Consider the following 21,536-nt stretch of genomic DNA (forward strand, 5'->3'; position numbering starts at 1 on the left):
CTTATCACAATAAAATCACTTTTCCAACCAGCCCTGAAGATAAATGTTTTCTATTAAAAATTACAAATGCAATAAAAGAAAAGGAGTGCTTGTGGCACCTTAGAGACTAACCAATTTATTTGAGCATGAGCTTTCGTGAGCTACAGCTCACTTCATCAAGATTTTTTTCATTTTGCTTGAAACTTCAGTTTTTCCATCAATAAATAATTCCTTCCCCCCCACCTCCTTTCCCAGTGGTAAAGTGGGGGAGGAGAACAGAGGAGGAAAAAAGAAATTCTCTGTTTCCTTTGAAAAACCTTGTTTTAAAAAAAAAATTAAGTTATAAGCTGTAATTATCATGTTAGAAGACTTTTACTTATATTTTATTGAGCTTTACAGTACTTTGATTTTTGCTTAGCTTTCTTCATAAAAAAAAAAGTATGTGAAGATTTAGTAAATCCAATTCAAAACTACATTTTTAAAAAATCTTCATTTGAATAGAATCAAACAAGCAGCAACAATGGCTGATGGGGAAGGTATTTCCTGGCAGTAAGTAAACAGCTGGACCAGTTAACGGCCCACCACAAGGCAGGTGTCTTTACACCAGCAATGATTACCTACAGGGAAAGAAAGTCATTCTTGCCTTTATAAACCATGAAAACATAAGACTGAACACAAAAAGTCATTACCTTTTTCAGGTTGAAATGTTACAATCTGGTATTATGTCAAGTAAACAGTACTCAGTTTTTAGTACCCTTTTTTCCACAGAGGGCTGAAAGGGACCACGAGAAGTTATCTAGTCCAGCTCTCTGTGCTAAGGCAAGAACAAGTTTACATAGACCATCCCTGAACAGGTGTATGTCTAACCTGTTCTTAAAAACCTCCAATGATGGGAACTTCACAGCCTCCCTTGGAAGCCTATTCAAATGCTTTTCTTTATACCTAACCTAAATCTCCCTTGCTGCAAATTAAATTGATTACTTCTAGTCCTAACTTCAGTGGACATGAAGAAAAATTGATCAGAGTCCTCTTTATAGCAGCCCTTAACATATCTGAAGACTTATCACATTCCTCTCACCCCCACACCTAGTCTTCTTTTCTTAAGACTAAAGGAGTCCAGTGTTTTCTAACTTTTCCTCAGAGAACATGTTTTCTAAGGCTTTTATCATTTCAGTATCTTTCTTCTGGACTCTCTCCAGTTTGTTCACATCTTTCCTCAAGTGTGGTGCCCAGAACTGGACATAGTACTGCAGCTGAGGCTGCACCAGTGCCAAACAGAGCAAGACAATTGCATCCCATGTTTTACATACAATACTCCTGTTCATACACCCCAGAATGATATTCGTTTTTTTATCAAACTGCGTCATTTTGTTGACACATTCCATTTGTGATCCACTATAATCTTCAGATCCTTTTCAGCAGTACTCCCACCTAGCCAGTTATTCCCCATTTTGTAGTTCTACATTGATTTTTCCTTCCTAAGTGTTGTACTTTGCACTTGTCTTTAAAGAACTTCATCTTGTTGGTTTCAGACCAATTCTCCGATTTGTCAAAGTCATTTTGAATTCTAATCCTGTCCTCCAAAGTGCTAGCAACTTCTCAACTTGGGGTCATCTGCAAATATAAGCAGAGGCATCTACAGGAATTTGACCGCTTTTGGAGGGTCCCCGCTGCAGCCGGGAGTAGCTCGCGCTCCCTGACACAGCCCCGCGGCCAGGAGGAGTTCTGTGCCCCTGCTGATTATTGGGGGGGGGGGCAGCACGGCATGGTCCCGCTTGTCCCCTCCTGCGCATGCCCCATTATCCAAGTCATCAATGAAAATATTGAATAGTACCAAGTCTAGAACAGACCCCTGTGCAACTCCACTAGATACACCCCCACCCCACTTTGACAGTAATCCATTAATAATTACTCTGGGTATGGTCTTTCAACCAGTTGAATTACCTTGTAGTAATTTCATTTAGGCCACATTTCCCTAATTTGCTTATGAGACTATGTCAAAAGCCTTACTAAAATCAAGATCACCACATCTACAGCTTCCCTCCTATCCACTAGGCCAGTAACCCTGTCAAAGAGTTAGATTGGTTTGGCATGATTTGTTCTTGACAAATGTATGTTGGTTATTACTTACAACCCTATTATTAACATCTGAAGGCCAGTACAGTAACCAGCTGAAGAACTGGAATTTACTCTCAACATTGTTACACTAGGTTTACAATTAACTTCAATACTCAGATTCTTATACTAGAAGGAACCATTCTGATCTTCTATTCAGACGTCCTGTATAGCACAGGACGCAGAACTTCCTAAAAATAATTCCTAGGGCATATCTTCTAGACAAACATCCAATCTTGATCTACAAATATTAAGACTTTAGTGTAGAACAATCAGTGCAACAAAAAACACCACTGTTGACTTACAAATTGTAGACCGCTTTCCCTCCCCCATCCTCCAAAAAAAGTAATTTAAATGGTAAAATATACATGTTTGTAAATCAGTATTCCAGCAAACTAACAAACCTTGCCTTACCTTTGAGGCATTTATGACAATATTCCTAGCAGATCCATGCTCATCTCCAGAGAAGGCTGGTTGATTATTGAAACCCTGCTTTACATTCACTGCAGTAAGTTCATCCTGCAAAGAGCATATCTTTAAGTTACGAAGAATTAAATTTAGAATTTAGGTTTTTTTTAAATTTGATCATTCGCATAAACATATTTTTATAAAAGCAAGTCTTGGTGTGTCACACTGTATATTTTGCACGTAGACGGTGTATTCTCTACATATGCTTTCTCTAAAATTGTATGAAAAGGGAAGATGACAGTATGCAACTCTTTTTCCCATTTACATGAAATTGTTCTTCCTAATTCCAGATTTCCAGGCTTCAGCTCAAACCTGTCTGTATTTTTGCTGGAGCAGGAGGGTTCCTATAAAAAACGGAAAGAAGGAAGAACAGAAACTGCCTGGAGATCAAATCATCCAAGTGTTGGGGACACTGGGGCATGGCCACTAGGTAGCTCGAGGGGATGGAAGACCACGAGTGTCGATGAAGCCCACTCACACTAGGCCCAATTGTCCTTGGCCCCTCCTCCCTCCTGGAGGCACTCGCAGCAGCTCTGCGTACTAGGCCCAAGTGTCCTTGGCCCCCCGCCTGGAGGCACACACAGCAGTTATGCTGAGAATCTGCAACAATATGCAGCAGAGTCAGACTGCCTGAAACTAAGCAAGGCCAAACAGGGCAGATATGGAAGAACAATGCTGAATAAAGCAGCTTTATGTATGGTTTAAGAAATGATACAGAGAACAGGGGCACTAGCTGGGAACTGGATTGGCTGGCTATATGGATACTTAGGGCAGCTTGCTATTGGATAAGTATGCTGGGAAAAAGGATGTATAAAAGCCTGTGTAACTTCCTGCTCTGTGCGCAGGATTTGAGATTTTATTCTCCCTGTACCTTTTTGCAGCTGCAAATAAGCTTTTCTGCTTCTCCACCCCATTGTGATTATTGGGTGTAGCACACCAGATAGCGAACCAACTCCAGCTGTTGTTTAGCCTCTCGGCACTGGGTGCCGGCAACACAAGTATCTGCACATCAAGCCCACACACAATAGAACCAATATGGTTCTACTGTTTGGGAGAGGGGAGGACGTGAAGCACAGACAGAGCAGAGTGTGACTCCACAGTCTTCTGTATGCCATAGGGCTGAGCTCTGCAGCAGGGCGAGCTCTGGGTTAGCCAAGAGTGTGGCAGGACTTGACTACACACATAAATCCAGGTCCAGGAACTGGATAGATCCGCTAGCCACAAACCTCCATTATGGGGTACATGCAAGGCTAGGTGGACCCCTGCCTCTGTTTCCTCCATCTACACCTCTGCTTGCCTTTACTGGTAAGGCGGCCTGACACTCTGACCAAACTAAAAAGCATTCCCTTTTGGGGTAAACAAAGGCCCAAAGGAAAACCGCACAAGTCTGGAATTTTCCCCCTCTGCTCCAGTGTATCACAACAGCCCTTTTCCCCCTTCACTGCCAGGGTGCCAGTACACTACCACTGTCAGGCAGCACCACAGGGAAGCCTGCGCCACCCTCTAATCAGAGGCTCCAGCCTCTAACATCTTACAGCAGCAAAACAGCTGCCCACTCCATGCATAATTCTCTGTGACCCACTTCCTACACTGGCCCATCTCACCTCTCCTTCCACAGGCCTTAGCATGGCCCCTTACTGGGAACCCTGCTTGCTGGCCTCGAGTCACTGGAGAACCTCATCAGCATGCTGCTCTTTGTAAGTCTCTCTTCACACTGGCAAACAAGACGTGGTACCTGCCTTTTATATTCTGCTTCCCCATTCCCAGCAAGCCTTGCTCGCAACAGTCACAAAGTCCCTCCAAAAACCGTAACTCACAGAATACCAACTGAGACCCAGTGATAGAGGTGCCAGGCCTCCGGCTTGTCTGTTACATACAGGTTGTATTCAGCATTACAGCCAATGAACTGTACTGATCTGCCAGTTTTTGTTGTTATTAGTTTGGTTTTCTTTTGTTCTGGTGGGGAGTGAGAGGCAAAAAGATTCCATGGCCTGCCTGTGTTCCCATCAGCTCCAACACTGTTTCCCCATGCAAAGCCCTTTCACGTGAGGCACTAGAATTTCTCTACACACAAACATGTTTACAAATATATTTTCCCCCAAATGTATCATCTTAGGAGAATGACCGAACATAAATATTTAAGCTGCCATCACTACCACTGCCTTCCATTATCAGCACTTACTCCGCAGATGACCCTATTATCGGTCTCACTGCTCTTGGCTGCACTACAAGGGCCACTTTCTAAAATGACATGGTCTTCATAAAGAAGTTCTCCAGTGTATTGTTAAAGCCAAACATGGTCTTACTACACACACAAATGTAACCTTTCCATCTGCTTCGCCACCCCCTTCTTCAAAGATGTATTTAGTTTGGCCCGTAAAAGGGAAATCCCATGACAAAGTTGTTCTACATACAGTTTAGGCCCTTCAAGACTCATGTCTGAAGAGCCAGTAGCATTTATCCCACCTCTCCAAAGATGGCTCCATATTTTCAAGGTGGAGGGGCAAGAGTTAGGTTTACTTCTCATTGCTAAATGGAGCTATATGTCTGATCCTTGCCTCCCAGTCCTTCTACCAATACTACAGAAAAGAGACACTGGCATCAAAAGTTGCGGATGCTGTATATCCAACGACACGGCTACACTCCTGAGCTAATTCTGGCACTTACCTGAATGCGTCGCAATGCTCAATGACCAAAAGCTTTCCGAAGGTATTTAAATGTTATACCATCCAAAGAGCACAAGACACATTTCAGAGGCACCCAGAACTCTTATTATTTTTGGATTAGAAACCTGAAGGCTTTCAGCTGAAGCTGTAGGAAACAGAAGGGATAACATTTCTATATTTTTATGCACTTGTGCTGTGGCAGCTGGGCACATGACACAAGTTAACAAAGAACAAAGGAAACTGTTCACCACAGAAAGCACAAGCAGCACTGTTGCTTTAACAAGCCATTATAAATATCACGGGGACAATCAATAACCAGAGTAGATCTGGACTAAAAATTGTGTCTTGCATGGCCTTCTGAAAAAAAAAAAAAATCAGTGAATTTGAAAGCGCTTTTGGATTGCCCAAAGCAGAGCGCTCCCACAGCTGGGGACTCGCTGCTCCAGCCCTTCAGATCACATATCTAGAAACTGTCAGCATCTCACGTGTTGTGATGGTGCATAGAGAGACACGATGTCAGACAGAATGAAGAACTTTACAGATTAGAATCAACATCTCCAATTGCTCCCAGAAACAAACAGGAAACCAATGCAATTCAGAGAGCAAAGGTAAAAATATGTTCCCACTGCATTACAGAGGCAGCTTCATTCCGACTTGAGATCTGTGGCAGGGTTTAAGAACACCATCCTATGTAGTCCTGCCCCAAGAGCAGAGAGCAAAAACAGCATCTGATTTATGACAGGTACAAAGAGAAATGGTCTGTACCATATTTTGCTTTGCTGAAACTTTCTATGCAACCATTTCAGCTCGGTGGCTGAAACCACAACTGAAACAAATCTTTACTACCCATACTGAAACAGCCGGAATAATCAGCTACAACGAAGCAATGGTGCCCCTTTTGCAGTTCAACCTACTTCTTCTGGAGTCAAAGTAGCAGCTGTGTTAGTCGGTATTCGCAAAAAGAAAAGGAGTACTTGTGGCACCTTAGAGACTAACCAATTTATTTGAGCATAAATAAGTGATGAAGTGAGCTGTAGCTCACGAAAGCTTATGCTCAAATAAATTGGTTAGTCTCTGAGGTGCCACAAGTACTCCTTTTCTTTCTTCTGGAGTGTTACTTTTGCAGTAGGAGTATTACGGTGAGAGATTATCACTACTATAAAGTTTTGACAGTGACTTGATCTTACAGAGATTTATGCTTGTGTTTACATTAAACAAGTGCACAGTCCTATTAATGGGACAATAAGAACTCAAAAAAGCATGAGCAATCCCACTGAGTTCGGTGAACTAATCACATGTACATACCTAGGTCTTTACAGGTTGGGGGTGTAACTTGCCAATTAAGACCTGCTCTAACAGCCTCCTCCAACTCCCTAAACTTCACCAAAACTAAACAAATACTGTGCCAGAAGAATTTTTTTTTCCAAAAATATATGGACTATAATCTATTTTGGCAAAACAGTCTTCCAAAAGGAGTTTGACCTAGAAACTCCCCTTTTGGTTTATTTTGTTATCCTCAACAAGGAGCAGAGCTTTTGAGTATTTCTGGGAAGTCTGAAGGGTAACATAGGAATTATTCACTACAGTATTTTTGAATTTAAGAGAACTCTGAACACTCTGCAGGATTTATGAAGCCAGCCAGAAACACTAATCTGAATTCTAAATGAGTACAACAAAGTGCTAAAACCCTCCTCCCACCTACACTATCCCCCAAGACAGCCTTGAAAATTAGACCAACCAAGAGATGAAAGCGATCAAAAGGATTCTAAATAGGGCTGCCAAACAATTAAAAAAATTAATTGCGATTAAGTGCGTGATTAAAAAAATTAATTGTTATTAATCACACTGTTAATAACAGAATACCATTTATTTAAATATTTTTGGGGTTTTCCTACATTTTCAAATATATTGATTTCTATTACAACACAGAATACAAAGTGTACAGTGCTCACTTTATATTTATTTTTTCTTACAAATATTTGTGCTGTAAAAAACAAATAGCGTTTTTCAATTCACCTCATACAAGTACTGTAATGCAATGTCTTTAGCATGAAAGTTGAACTTACAAATGTAGAATTATGTACAAAAAATAACTGTATTTAAAAATAGAACACTGTAAAACTTTAGAGCCTACAAGTCCCCTCAGTCCTACTTCTTGTTCAGTCAGTCAAACTAGTTTGTTTGCATTTGCAGGAGATAATGCTGCCTGCTTCTTGTTTACAGTGTCACCAGAAAGTGAGAATAAGCATTCGTATGGCAGTGTTGTAGCCGGCGTTGCAAGATATTTACATGCCAGATGCGCTTAAGTTTTATATGTCCCTTCATGCTTCAACCACTATTCCAGAAGACATTCATCCATGGTGATGACGGGTTCTGCTCGATAATGATCCAAAGCAGTGCAGACCAACACATGTTCACTTTAATCATCTGAGTCAGGTGTCACCAGCACAAGGTTGATTTTCTTTTTTGGTGATTCAGGTTCTATAGTTTCCGCATCAGAGTGTTGCTCTTTTAAGACTTCTGAAAGCATGCTCCACACCATGTCCCACTCAGATTTTGAAAGGCACTTCAGATTCTTAAATCTTGGTTTGAGAAATCTTTCGTTTGTACCTTCTTTGCGTTTCATCAAATCTGCAGGGAAAGTGTTCTGAAAACAAACACGTGCTAGGTCATCCTCTGAGACTGCTATAATATGAAATATATGGCAGAATGCAGGTAAAAGAGCAGGAGACATACTATTCTCCCCCAAGGAGTTCAGGTTTTTTTTAACAAGCGTCATCAGTATGGAAGCATGTCCTCTGGAATGGTGGCCAAAGCATGAAGGGCATATGAATGTTTAGCATATCTGGCACATAAATACCTTGCAATGCCAGCTACAAAGTGCCATGTGATTTCTCAATTTCAGGTCACATTGTAAAAAAGAAGCTGGCAGCATTATCTCCCCTAAATATAAACAAACTTTTTTGTCTTAGTGATTGTCTGAATAAGAAGTAGGACTGAGTGGACTTGTAGGCACTAAAGTTTTACATCTTTTTGTTTTTGCATGCAGTTATGTAACAAAAAAAATCTACGTTTGTAACTTGCACTTTCATGATGAGATTGCATTTCGGTACTTGTATGAGGTGAATTGAAAAATACTATTAATTTTGTTTACCATTTTTAAAGTGCAAATATCTGTAATAAAAATAATATAAAGTGAGCACTGTACACTTTGTATTCTGTGTTGTAATAAAAATCAATATATTTGAAATGGTAGAAAAAACATCCAAAAACATTTAATAAATTTCAATTGGTATTCTATTGTTTAACACTGCGGTTAAAATTTCGATTAATTGCAATTAATATTTTAATCGCAATTAATTTTTTGAGTTAATAGTGTGAGTTACCTGCGATTAATCAACAGCCCTAATTCTAAGCAAACAAATAAAATGTAAAGTAAGCTGCAAAGAAAAATAATATATTTGTTACTGTTACTGCTCACTGCATAGATGACCTCAAAAGGTTTTGCTGTTTGTCTTTTTATTTTAATTCTGCTTTTTTGAACATCTGTCCGTAAGTGACATTGTGTTCCAATATCCTACATACTGTTGACCCATGGCATGAGTTGAAGTTTAAGTGGTACCACAAATACTGTAGTTCTTTGGTTTGACTTTTCTTGGTCAAACAACAGTTCAGATACAAGAACTTTAAATGAATCCATGCCTCAAACAAATTTAGAGCTAGGTGGGGCTTCAGAGGAGTGGTTCACTTTTTTATTAATTTCTTTCCCATCAGCTTTTGATTTTAATAAATGAAGTTTAACATACCAAGAACAGAGATTAATCCAGGTACCAGATACCATCAAAAGATTCAAATATATCACACTAGTTTAATTCAACCAATCATATTCATATAACTGAACACTCATCATACTGGGAAGGTTAAAAAATTCAGAAATAAGAACTGTATCCCACTCTTGTTAATGTCAAAGAGAGATATCAATTCCTTTAACGGTGCAGGATCAGATCCTAAAAGTACAACTTTGTTAGAAAAAAATGTCAAGCAAATTAATTATGTAACATCAGTAAAAAACTTAGGACTTGTCCACACAGAGAAGTTAGCGTGCAGGAAGCTAGCATGTGAAATTAAAGTGCACTAGTTACTCTGCACAAACACCCTGTGTAGACACTGCTTAGTGCCCTCAAGCTGTTTAGATTAGTACATCTCCAATTAAACTAATGCACACAAAGGCACTCAGTGCACAGTAAGTGTCTGCACAGCTAGTGCACACCAGCTACAGAGGCTTTTCTCCGTGTAGACAACCCTAAATTGTACACAACTAAATGTACAAAGGTTGAGCATGCTATCACTTGGTTTAGCTTGAAAATCAAGCCATCTCCAAGCAACAAACACAAGAATGCCACACAGTGCTGTCACTTATGAGGAGACACACTGTACTGCACTGGATTTTGCAGGCTCTTGAAGGGATGTCAAGCCTGCTTTCAAGATGTCAAGCAGCGCCCCCAAGCAAGCCCAATCAAGATTTAAAACTGTTTTGTAGTTTTAAATAGTCATCCGAGTAGCTGAGCTCAAATTTTATTAAATCTTAATTGCTTTACAGAGCATTTTTGAGATCCATCTATGCATTCAGAACACTCATCTCCATAGTAGCTGAGCATTTATAAAAGGTAAGAAATTTTGAAAAGGATAATACATGAGAATGCTGATGTTCAGAGCATCCTCATCTTCCATAGTTTGAATCGAAGTTGCAGTTGTTCTACACCTCGAAGAAAAAGTCAGGCCTTGAACTTATTTCTGTCCTTCATTATTACACTCCCCATATACTGTCATTGTCATTGTATGGCAGAGTCTTGCAACACCTACCAAGTGCAGTCAAAAGAGCCTTCAGAATATTAGCACAACAATCTGCTGGGTTTCCCAGAACTGTGAGCCAGTGTATTACCCCTCTGAGTCTCAGCAAGTGTGAGCTTTGCTACGGCTAAGCTATGGTTATCCCCCTTGTCTTGCCAACAAACTTCAGGACTCTACCAGTCCAAACCTTGCCTAGCTGGTAAGAATGAGTGAGCTCCAATTCCTGAGTACCTCAGATATGTCTTTCTCTGCGGTGCTTAGCCCCTCTTACAGTAGCACCCACAAAACTTTACTGCTCCTTTAAAGGGATAGTAAAAAGCAGTTTATTAACGTAACTGGGGTTAAACTCTCCACTTCAATCACAACATTTTGAGTTGGTTTATGGTAAAAGTAAAGCAAATTCATTAACGAAAGGACATAGTTTTAAGTGACACCACGTATAAAGAATAAGGTCAGAAATGGTTACAAACAAACTAAAAATATGCTTCTATGATTAAAAATCAACAAAACTAGAGTCTTCTGTTCAAAGAAGTTTCTCTCACTACATAGCTGGCCCGGCACAGCTGGGCATAGCATAGTTGGCCCGGTCTTTAGCCAAGACCCAACACACAGAGCTCAAAGCACTTGGTTTCTTTGATTCCATGAAAGATAAAATAAGTATTCTCTCCCATCTTTTTATAGGCCAGTAAACCTTTGAAATATATTCTTTGAAAAGTATGACCAGACAAAACTTCTCTCTCCTGCTGGGGTGTAGACACCATGCTGTCTTCTCCCCTGCTTGTTAGCTTTATTTACCTTATATGTACCTTCATTGTCTCTGTCTGACAACCAGGCAGGTCAGACAAGCAAATACATATTCCTTTTTCTAGGGCAGACTGGGTTTATGCATTGCTTGCCAAACACATTTTAACAGAATTCCAGCACACATTTACAACTCTTTGTACAAGCCCCATATATGCACCATGCAATGATTTTCAGGACCAGCATGTTACCAGTTTGTATATGATACCTTCCATGACAACACCTTTTAGATAAATATCATGACAACAGCATATGAAGTGCATTGAGCTGGTCAGGCCAGCTGAGTTTTATTGTTATGTACCAGGGAGCCCCTTGCCAACTGGCATCGGGGTGCTCCTAGGGTCACAATTAGTACATGACAGGCCTACTTCAATTAGTGTTTTTGAATCCAGAGAGAGAACACTGAATACAAATACACCATAAATAATTATGTTCAAACAATGTTAAAGGATCACTGTGGGGTACTTCAGACTATATAGTTGTATAAGAATTTGTTTTTAATTTGCTGAAATCTGAAGAGACTCTTTTGCAACGTTCTCCAGTAATGTTTATCACTCAGTCACTGCATCATTGGGCTAGTGAAGGAGAATCAGAAAGTAAATTACTAGAAAATTACAGTGAAAAATAAAATGGGAACTGCCCAGTGTATTTTGACATCCAGGCTAAATGAAGCATATGAAGTAAACAGACAGCAGAACTGGTGAATGGCAAATTAGATTTAAAATTATTTCAGTTTAATAGTGTTATTAAAAACAATGGATTTTTAAAAATGTAATTTTTAACCTGAGAGAATCCTTCAGAGGACAAATTTAAAGGGGACCAACTTAAACCCACAAAAGAAAGGAAATGCAAAATAACGTTCTTTACACATTCTTGTGTCTAGAAGATATTGCATAATATATAGTAGTCACATTCAGCCACTGTGGTGTGGCCCCCTGCAATCTAAGTACAACAGGCATAAGAGGACACTAACGAACTGGCTCATGTGCGTGGGTGTCATAAATATAAAGGGAAGGGTAAACCCCTTTGAAATCCCTCCTGGCCAGGGGAAAGCTCCTCTCACCTGTAAAGGGTTAAGAAGCTAAAGGTAACCTCGCTGGCACCTGACCAAAATGACCAATGAGGAGACAAGAGACTTTCAAAAGCTGGGAGGAGGGAGAGAAACAAAGGGTCTGTGTGTCTGTCTATAGTCTGTCTTTGCCGGGGATAGACCAGGAATGGAGTCTTAGAACTTTTAGTAAGTAATCTAGCTAGGTACGTGTTAGATTATGATTTCTTTAAATGGCTGAGAAAAGAACTGTGCTGAATAGAATAACTATTTCTGTCTGTGTATCTTTTTTGTAACTTAAGGTTTTGCCTAGAGGGGTTCTCTATGTTTTGAATCTAATTACCCTGTAAGGTATCTACCATCCTGATTTTACAGAGGGGCTTTCTTTATTTCTATTTACTTCTATTTTTATTAAAAGTCTTCTTGTAAGAAAACTGAATGCTTTTTCATTGTTCTCAGATCCAAGGGTTTGGGTCTGTGGTCACCTATGCAAATTGGTGAGGCTTTTTATCCAACATTTCCCAGGAAAGGGGGGGTGCAAGTGTTGGGAGGATTGTTCATTGTTCTTAAGATCCAAGGGTCTGTAGTCACCTAGGCAAATTGGTGAGGCTTTTTACCAAACCTTGTCCAGGAAGTGGGGTGCAAGGTTTTGGGAAGTATTTTGGGGGGAAAGACGTGTCCAAACAGCTCTTCCCCAGTAACCAGTATTAGTTTGGTGGTGGTAGCGGCCAATCCAAGGACGACGGGTGGAATATTTTGTACCTTGGGGAAGTTTTGACCTAAGCTGGTAAAGATAAGCTTAGGAGGTTTTTCATGCAGGTCCCCACATCTGTACCCTAGAGTTCAGAGTGGTGGAGGAACCTTGACAGTGGGACACTGCCGTCAACTGGATAGAATCAGAATTACTGGCTTGTGTCTCATCGGTCCTGTACGTAGAGCCCTGCAAATCCACAGATATCCACGGACCATTTTTTCAGATTGCATATCAGACAAATTTTGTATATAGAGCCCTACAAATCTGCGGATATCTGTTTTACATCCATGGATGCGGCTATCCAGACCATTTTTGTGGATCACACATCAGATGTGGATACAAATTTGTATCCGCATAGTGCTCTACCTATATGTCTAAGAGCTAAGGAAGTTTCTCTTAAGCTGAAGTGGTAGAAGCCTGTGTTTCTGGAAAAGGAAGATGGAGTTTCTGCCCCCACCCTTGCTGTGAAGGCTCAAATGCACAATCCAGCACTAACAGGTACTTGTTTTGCCACTATTTACAGTACAGCTACAATAAATACTTTCCATATTAAACTCTGGATTCTCTTCCTTATGTGAATTATGAAGTCTGGAAGGTTTTTTTTTTATTTTATTTTAAGCATTTTACATTTCCACCTTTTTTCTTTAGTACAATATTACAAGATAGACAAAGCATTATTCCCAGTCCATGATGGCTTCGATGATGCTTTGAGTGGCACAGAGCCACACAAAGCCTCAGGACACTTCAACACAACTTCAATGCACTGTTGCACGGAAGAGAAGAGATTTGATATAGTACCTGGTTACAGCTTGAACTTCGTCAATTTACAGCATAGAGATGTTGGGAGAGTTCTCCTCCTCTCTGGCTCCCAACTGTTGGTTTTCCCCATAAGTGACAGTGACCTGAGCCACTGTATCATGAAAATCCTGACTGATCCTTAACTATAAACATGTACAAAACTTATCACTAAAGTGCAAAATACATTAGTTATATGTGTTAATTGAAGTGTCCATTAAATTGGCTATATTTCCATTTGCAGAAGTTGCTGCTGGGGAGGTGTGTGTAAGTAAGTAAATGCACGACTGATTAATTCAACATGCCATCTTGAAACACACCTAACACAATTTCTTTCCATGTGACTGATGAGATTTCAAACAGAGGTGTGGTCATCTTTTAACATATATGAAGGAATTAGTGCTATCAGTTGGATTTAGGAGATAAAGAAACACAGCACACAGTGCTAACATGCTGTAACATGGTATTTCATTGATGACACCACACAAAGCAACTACAAGGGGTTAGAAATGAGTTATTATGAAGCTGTGATTTATAGTGGTTATGAAACGGGATTGTGTGCCAGGAACTTGTGTGTTCAAATCACATTGACACCCTAGTGACCTTGTATAAAGCATTTAGGGCTGATTCTGCCCATGGGCGTAGAATGCAACTCAACACAAGGCTGGTATAGCCAGGGCCAGACCCTCATCCTCTCTGTAAAACAGGAACACTTAACTACCTACCACATACAGTTGCTATGAGGATTAGTTAACATTTGTAAACCTCTTTGAAGAGATAAAACATAAACCCAGAGAAAGTAGCCATGTGTGTGTGTGTCTCTCTCTCTCACACACACACACACAAGCTGTTTTTGAGATATACAAGGATGCATTTTAGTACACACCAAATTTGAGAGTTCTATATCAGAAAGACAACATCTCCTCTATCATGGGAATTAGGATTACAGCATAATATTAAGAGCCTGACTCAAAGACCGCAGAAGTCAATGGGAGTCTTTCCACTCACTTCAGCTATCATCTACCTCATGTATCTGGGTTTTTTCCTTATAAACTATACCAGCACAAATACACACATATAAACTGCATATCTAAAGGAAGGTTCAGGTCTGAGAGTACACATTTAGATTGCCCATTTTAAAATTAAGGTTGGTATGTGAAGGTTTGAAAGACAATTTGAGGCTTCTCCCCATCCCCCGTAAAATACTAGGTGTGATTAGACAATACTTTGAGCTGTCAATATTTTTTTTTTTAAAAAAAATCACATTTTGAGCCACACAACTGCAAAACCATTTGTGAGCTGGGAAGAGTTTTGTTATTATTTCAGGTATTTTCTCGCTCTCATATTAAATGTGAATAGCAACCTGTTTCTGTCATTTGCTAACAAATTTGTCATGGACAAGGACTAGTACACTGAAAGTAAACCTGGATTGCATTTTCAGACTTACTGGATTACTATTAAACATTTTAGAAATGCTCTATATAAAAAATTAACAGTATACAAGCTGTTATGATCAGCTTCTGTGTTTTTGTATTTATTTTTCCAGTCTAAGAATGAAAACAAAACTGAGATAAAAAATGAAATACAAAAATGTAGAATTAAATCCAGAGTATGTACCAATAAGGACAGGTGAATGAGTCAGAGCTGCACATGTTCAGCTACATTTGTAATGCTATCTTTATATTCTCTGTAGGCATTTGTAAGGTAACAGACATTACTGAAAAAGCAGATGTCTTAGCTGATAAGCATGTATAATGTCTCATTAATTTCAGCTCTGGCCTAAACTCTCACAAAAACGTATTTCCTTTTTTCAACCGGCAGCAGCGACAGACAGAGGGATTGGATTTTGGGGCCTTTACTCCCAGGCTAAAGTAGTAGTTCGGATACCCAAACCCTTCCTAAGTAAGGCCACGGATAGTTCTCTGAAAACATCCACTTAATGTGAAGCTGCAGTCAAAAAAGCAAACAGAATGTTGGGAATCATTAAGAAAGGGATAGATAATAAGACAGAAAATATCATATTGCCTCTATATAAATCCATGGTACACGCACATCTTGAATACTGCATGCAGATGTGGTCGTCCCATCTAAAAAAAGATATATTGGAATTAGAAAAGGTTCATAAAAAAGCAACAAAAATTAAGAGTATGGAACACCTTCTGTATTGGGAGAGATTAAAAGGACTGGGGCTTGTCAGATTGGAAAAGAGAGGACTAAGGGGGGGGATGAGATAGAGGTCTATAAAATCAAGACTGGTGTGGAAAAAGTAAATAAGGAAGTGTTATAACACAAGAACTAGGGGGTCACAAACTAAAATTAATAGGCAGCAGGTTTAAAACAAACAAAAGGAAGTATTTCTCCACACAACGCACAGTCACCTTCTGAACTTTTTACCAGAGGATGTTGTGAAGGCCAAAACTATAACAGGGTTCAAAAAAGAGCTAGATAAATTCATGGAGGATATGTCCATCAATGGCTATTAGCCAGGATGGGCAAGGATGGTGTCCCTAACCTCTGTTTGCCAGAAGCGGAGAATGGGCGACACGGGACGGATCACTTGGTGATTACCTGTTCTGTTCATTCCCTCTGGAGCACCTGGCATTGGTCTGACCCCGTATGGCCGTTCTTATGTTCACGTCTATACTGCGATTTTAGCCACTGATGCGGCTGCCCTGGCACAAATCCCCAGCATATACATGGTTTATAGTAGTGCAGCTGATTTATAACTGAGATCAAGAAATAACTCCCTAAAACAGATGAGAAAGCACATAGATAACATATTATACTAGTTACCTCTTATGGGCGATGCAATACATTGCAAGTGGGTGGGGGAGGAAGCAGGAAAGGATTAGTCTTAATGTTAATATGGCAATTAGTGCTTTCTAGGGTAACTATTCAGAATGGTGCTTCCATTACTTTGGAAAGGGAAAAACACTGAGCTCTAAAGCCGAGTGTATCAGAGGCTGTGAAGATTAGACACTGAACATATTAAATGGATCCACAGAGCATGAGAGAAAGGAGTGATTTACATGTACTTTCAAAGGGCCTAAGAAGAATAGGCATGTTCTGAAACTGCATAAGGGAATCGTGTTGGGATAGATTTCCCTGTTATGCTGGATGAAACAATTCAGTATCTGAAACAAAATAAAGTATTGGTTATGGATGTAATGGGAGGCATTTTAAACCTGAGAGAACTGAAGTTTGGGAAGAGTCATGCTGTATGCTTCTAGTTTGGAAAGAACAATGGAAACCCCTTCCTTACTGGGGGCACTTCTTAAATACAACAGTGATGTGCATGACACGAAATTGTTATACTTTGAATTTGATTCTGTAAATCATTTTGAGATTTAATAGTCTCCTTCATACAAGTTTTATAAGGATGAAATTCTATAATGCTTTTTAAGTCAATGGAACTACTTATATGAGCAAAACAGGGAGGACCTGGCCCTAATGCTGTATTGTATTATTTAGGTTAAGTGTTATGCCTTAGATCTGTGTTAGACAGCATTTAATGTGAGTTGAGTTTATTTTAAAGGGACACTGTCAACTTGAAATCTAATAAGCATTTTTTTAAAAAAAGGAAAAAAGTAGGTTTAGGTACTACACTTGCCCCGAGTTCCCCAGCAATCACATTTTCCTTAATTTTTTTCAAAGTTTTTCTCTCTTATGTTATGTGAAAAATGCAGTCATTCAACAGATGAAGCTGAATACACAGTAAAACTTTCTAAGTGCCAAGTATTGTCCAAAGTAATACACCAAAAAAATAATTCTTTAATCTTTCTTTTATAGCAATTTTAGGTAAAAATATATTCAGACAGAAGTGAGATTTTTAAGTTGAAGGTGTGCCTTCAACCATCCTTTTGTATCTGTAAGTAATTACTAATTCCAAAGAGACTGACCAATTGTAAAAAACATTGAACACCAGGTCTTAAAGCCTACAATACCTCATATTTGCATCCACTTACTGTAAAACCAGATTTGAGATATAGAACTTGACAATTCAACATATGAGGTGTTGCCTGTTCTCGATGGAGTGTGAATTTGGTAAAGGATGAAATGATGGTTTTTGACACCACACTAATCAAAAATATCTACTCTAACTTGCTCCTAACTTTTCTTCAATCAATCATTTTAAGCTTATTACCACTTTCCAAAAATGATGACTATGGTTTAACAACAGAGATGGAGTGATGCTGGTAGCGTTATTTCATACTGTGTATGCTCACTGCAACAAACGCATAGCAATGCAACATGTGAACATAAAGTGAGCAAGTCTTCCCCCTAAGTTATGCTTCAATCAATTATCTCATGGCAAATAATAGGCCGGCTGCAGTTATTTTCTACTTACTAATATGCCCATGCAGTGTGTTCTAAATATTAACCATCTGGACACTTACCACTATCACGCTTATTGTAACTGACTGCATATGTATAAAATGTATCTGCAAGAATCAGTCCACTTCCTAACTAAAAATATATCACATTCCTGAGCTAAAAATTGATCTGTGTATGTAGTCACACCTTAGTCCAAATACAGTTCTGTAAGTTTGGTCAAGATCACTTGTAAAAATATACAATGTGTCACAAAATAATGGTAACCTACAATTTTATTTATAAATATGACAACAAGGGCAGCATGTGGGATGGAAGCGGAGGCCGGAAGAAACAAGAGTTCAGAGGATTGGTAATGGGATAGAAAATGGAGCTTTTATCTAAATCACTAGTTCAAATCCATCTGAAGTCAGCCGTCACCAGAAGCAGTTACAATCTGATGACTGTTTGGTGACCTATATGAATCAGTTGGTGGTTTAAGTCGAATTCATAGCAGATGCGTCCATGTTCGCAAATCACCATCAAAATTAGCATCACTGACATCCTTGCTGGCTGTCTCAGCAAAGAAACCAAAGAATGAATGGGCCATGATAACCAGGCGACCTGGAGAATCTTACATTGCTGCTGCCCATGCTATACTTGCTCCATAGATAACTAGAGAGATTCATTCTCCAGAACTCAGGCTGGCAACTTTCATAAATGGTGAACTCACCGAAAAAAGATGTGGGGAAAGGGTGGAAGTTGGAAGTGCTCTAGGAACAGTACATACAGCTACTAAGGAGAGGAATAGCAGGGAATGGAAGTACGTGGCCTTCATACCACACAAAGGGCCATGAGCCTGATCCAAAGCCCAACAAAGTCAATGGAAAAAGCGAGTCTCTCATGGATTTCAATGGGCTTTGGATCAAACCCCAGGACTTTAGAGACAGCCAGAGGCATAATCAGCTTGAAGCAGGAGCTTTGAACGTAAAAGAAATATAAAGGTGAAATGGGGAAATCTTCTTGGCAAAAGGAAAAAAAATGTACAGGAAGCAGATATACTGACAGTGTAATGGATTGTCAGATTTTACAGAGAAGCACCAACTAGAACATATTGCCAGTCCTGAATTACTCTCCCAAGTCCTCAATAAAGGAATTAACCATAATTCTAGATATGTTTTTGTTATATTACCAGAGACAACAGCAGCATAGAGACTATGATCAAATGTTTGGATAATATTTGAGAGCAGCAAGTATGGTTCCTCCTTCCCCTTCCCCCTTTGACCAAGTTTTAAAAATACATTTTCAAGTCTCTGAATTCCTTGGGCTGCATCTTACCTTAGAATTGAAGGTCACTCAGAGCCCACTGCTTAAGATTTAAGAAACTATGTTTTAGTAATTAATACATTCTCACTTGAGATGGCCATGCATCCAGCTGCCCTTTGAAATTAGAATCATTATCCCTACTTCTGTGGTCTCAGATCTCTATTTGGTTTACCTGCAAGTCAACACATCAGCAAGCGCTGCCTAAGAGTTACTTGATGACAGGTTTCAGAGTAGCAGCCCTGTTAGTCTGTATCCGCAAAAAGAAAAGGAATACTTGTGGCACCATAGAGACTAACAAATTTATTTGAGCATAAACTTGCATCCGATGAAGTGAGCTGTAGCTCACGAAAGCTTATGCTCAAATAAATTTGTTAGCCTCTAAGGTGCCACAAGTACTCCTTTTCTTTTTAAGAGTTACTTGTTATTTTGGGATTTGTAATTTTACAATCTAGATTAACAATTCGAGGGCACATTTTCTTAAAATGCACTTTTAGAAAGAAAAATACCAAATTTTTCTAACAACAGAAGGACATGAACACTTGCACTTCCCAGAAGGTTTTACCTCAACAAATTTGAGGATCCATCTCATTTCAATTATCTTTGCTGATTTCCCCTCCCTCCCTCAATTACATTCAAAATATCTATAAGGGCAATGACTACCATTTGGCTGAGGTCACGGTAAGAAAAGGAAAGTCACCCAGGCAAAATGGTTTACAGGTGACTGAAGCTTTAACCTGTACAAAACAGGACAGATGGGAAGCAGGTGAGTCAAAAAATAAACAAGTCCCATGACAAATTGTAGCAGAGTGATTATTTTAACAAGCAATTATTTTTAAATAATTGCTTGTTAATTGCAGTGTACCCTACCTACAGAATGCCATGGTTACTGCACTGTACCTGCTAGTGGCACCCAGAGTGCTGAAGCAACGCACCTAGAAGTCAAGCAAACAGCTTTTTTTTCAGCAGATGTTACTGACCATTGACCAACAGCCAAATAACTTGCCTACTGCACTACAGCATCCATGGACATAGACAAGCCTCTGTCCGTCTATAATGATTGTCCATCTCCTCTGGGTCAGAATTTCCTGCCCCAGAAGGCGGGAGGGAAGGGAAATCAGTTCCCCCAGGGTTGCCAGAGAAGGGGGTCTCCTGTTCACACAGGTCCAGAGAGCTGTCATGCCTGCCCAGCCTCGCCGCAGAAAATGCAAGTCAGTGGGGGGTGCCTTGCCTTGCCTTGCCAGCCGACATTTTTCAAAAGTTTAAAAGGCTTTACAAGGGAGGGGAGGGGAATGGGGCGGCAGCAGCCGGGGCTGCCTCAGGCCCAGGCTGGGAGCAGCCCCCCAGTGAAAACATCACCGCCCCGGTTCAGGGCTCCCCCCACACTGGCAGCAGCTCCGCTCCGGCAGGCTCCTTTCCCACCACCCCACCCCCAGACCCGCGCCCCCATCACCCCTTCAGGTGGCCGCCGGGCAAACTTCTGCCCCTCGCCAGCTCCGCGGAGCCCCCGCCCGGCGCAGCCGAAGGCTCGGGCTCTCACCTCCTTCTGCTTGGGGTCCTGGGGGTAGACGTCGGGCGGCCCCAGCCGGGGGCGTTTGAGAGGTCTCTGCTCATAGCTGAGAAGCCCGAAGGCGGCCATGATCTCTCATGTTAGCCGGCAAAATGAATGGGAGTTGGAGACGGAGCAGGCTCTGAGCACCAGGGAGCAGCACTTTGCAGACAGGCTCCCTCTCTCCGTCTGGCTCGCTCTCTCCTGCAGCGGCGAGCGAGGCAGGCTGGATGCTGCCTCCTGACAGACACCCACCAGCATCGCCCCCAGGCTGCTGCCAAGCAAGTGCCCCACAGCTGGGGGTCCGGCAGGGCAGGGCAGTGTGAGCCCTGGGGCAGCTGGAGGGAGGGTTTTGGGGGTGGGGTATGTCCCCCCTCCCCAGCCCTGCCAGGGCTCCCTCTCTCACTCTAGGATAATTTCACTGAGGGGATTTCAAACCGGCCTGGCTATTTCTTTTTCAACTATATCACTTAAAGACACAGCCAAGTCACTCATCAGGAGGGAGATGCCTTCCAATTGCATCCAGAACGAGGGGTTGATGGTAGATGCCCGACTGCAACGCAGAGCAAAATCCTTCCTCCTGAGAGGGGCTCAGAAATAAACTGGTTTAAAATTAATCTCCAAGTGAAAGAGAAAGCATTAATCTCCACATAACTGAGATGTACTAGATCGGCTCATAGCAGGACATCGACTAATAACTTGGGTCATAACAAAGCAAAACTTTTTTTTTAAGTGTTATTTGGCTATTTCTGACATTAAATGTTTAAACAGATAAAGTGTTCCCCCCCCCCCCGTCAATGCCTACAGCACTGGGGGCTTGGGTGACTCCCACAAATGCTAGTAGATGGAAGTGAGCACAGCTGAGGCCTGAAAGAG

General features: G+C 40.6%; 1 protein-coding gene across 12 annotated transcripts in view; it reads right to left on the reverse strand.

Moving 5' to 3' along the window:
• The window catches only part of MED12L (mediator complex subunit 12L), a 321,530-nt gene extending 300,767 nt beyond the window's left edge, over positions 1-20,763 (reverse strand). For all 12 annotated transcript variants that reach the window (XM_073359680.1, XM_078854411.1, XM_078854410.1 and 9 more), the window contains exons 1-2: positions 20,652-20,763; positions 2,509-2,613 (exon numbers count right to left, since the gene is read on the reverse strand). In XM_073359680.1, coding sequence (XP_073215781.1) covers positions 2,509-2,613; positions 20,652-20,750 — 204 coding nt within the window. In that variant the 5' untranslated portion in view covers positions 20,751-20,763. The remainder of the gene's footprint in view (positions 1-2,508; positions 2,614-20,651) is intronic.
• Positions 20,764-21,536: the final 773 nt, after the last annotated feature.

Source organism: Lepidochelys kempii, chromosome 9, assembly GCF_965140285.1.
Source record: "Lepidochelys kempii isolate rLepKem1 chromosome 9, rLepKem1.hap1, whole genome shotgun sequence".
NCBI lineage: Eukaryota > Metazoa > Chordata > Testudines > Cheloniidae > Lepidochelys > Lepidochelys kempii.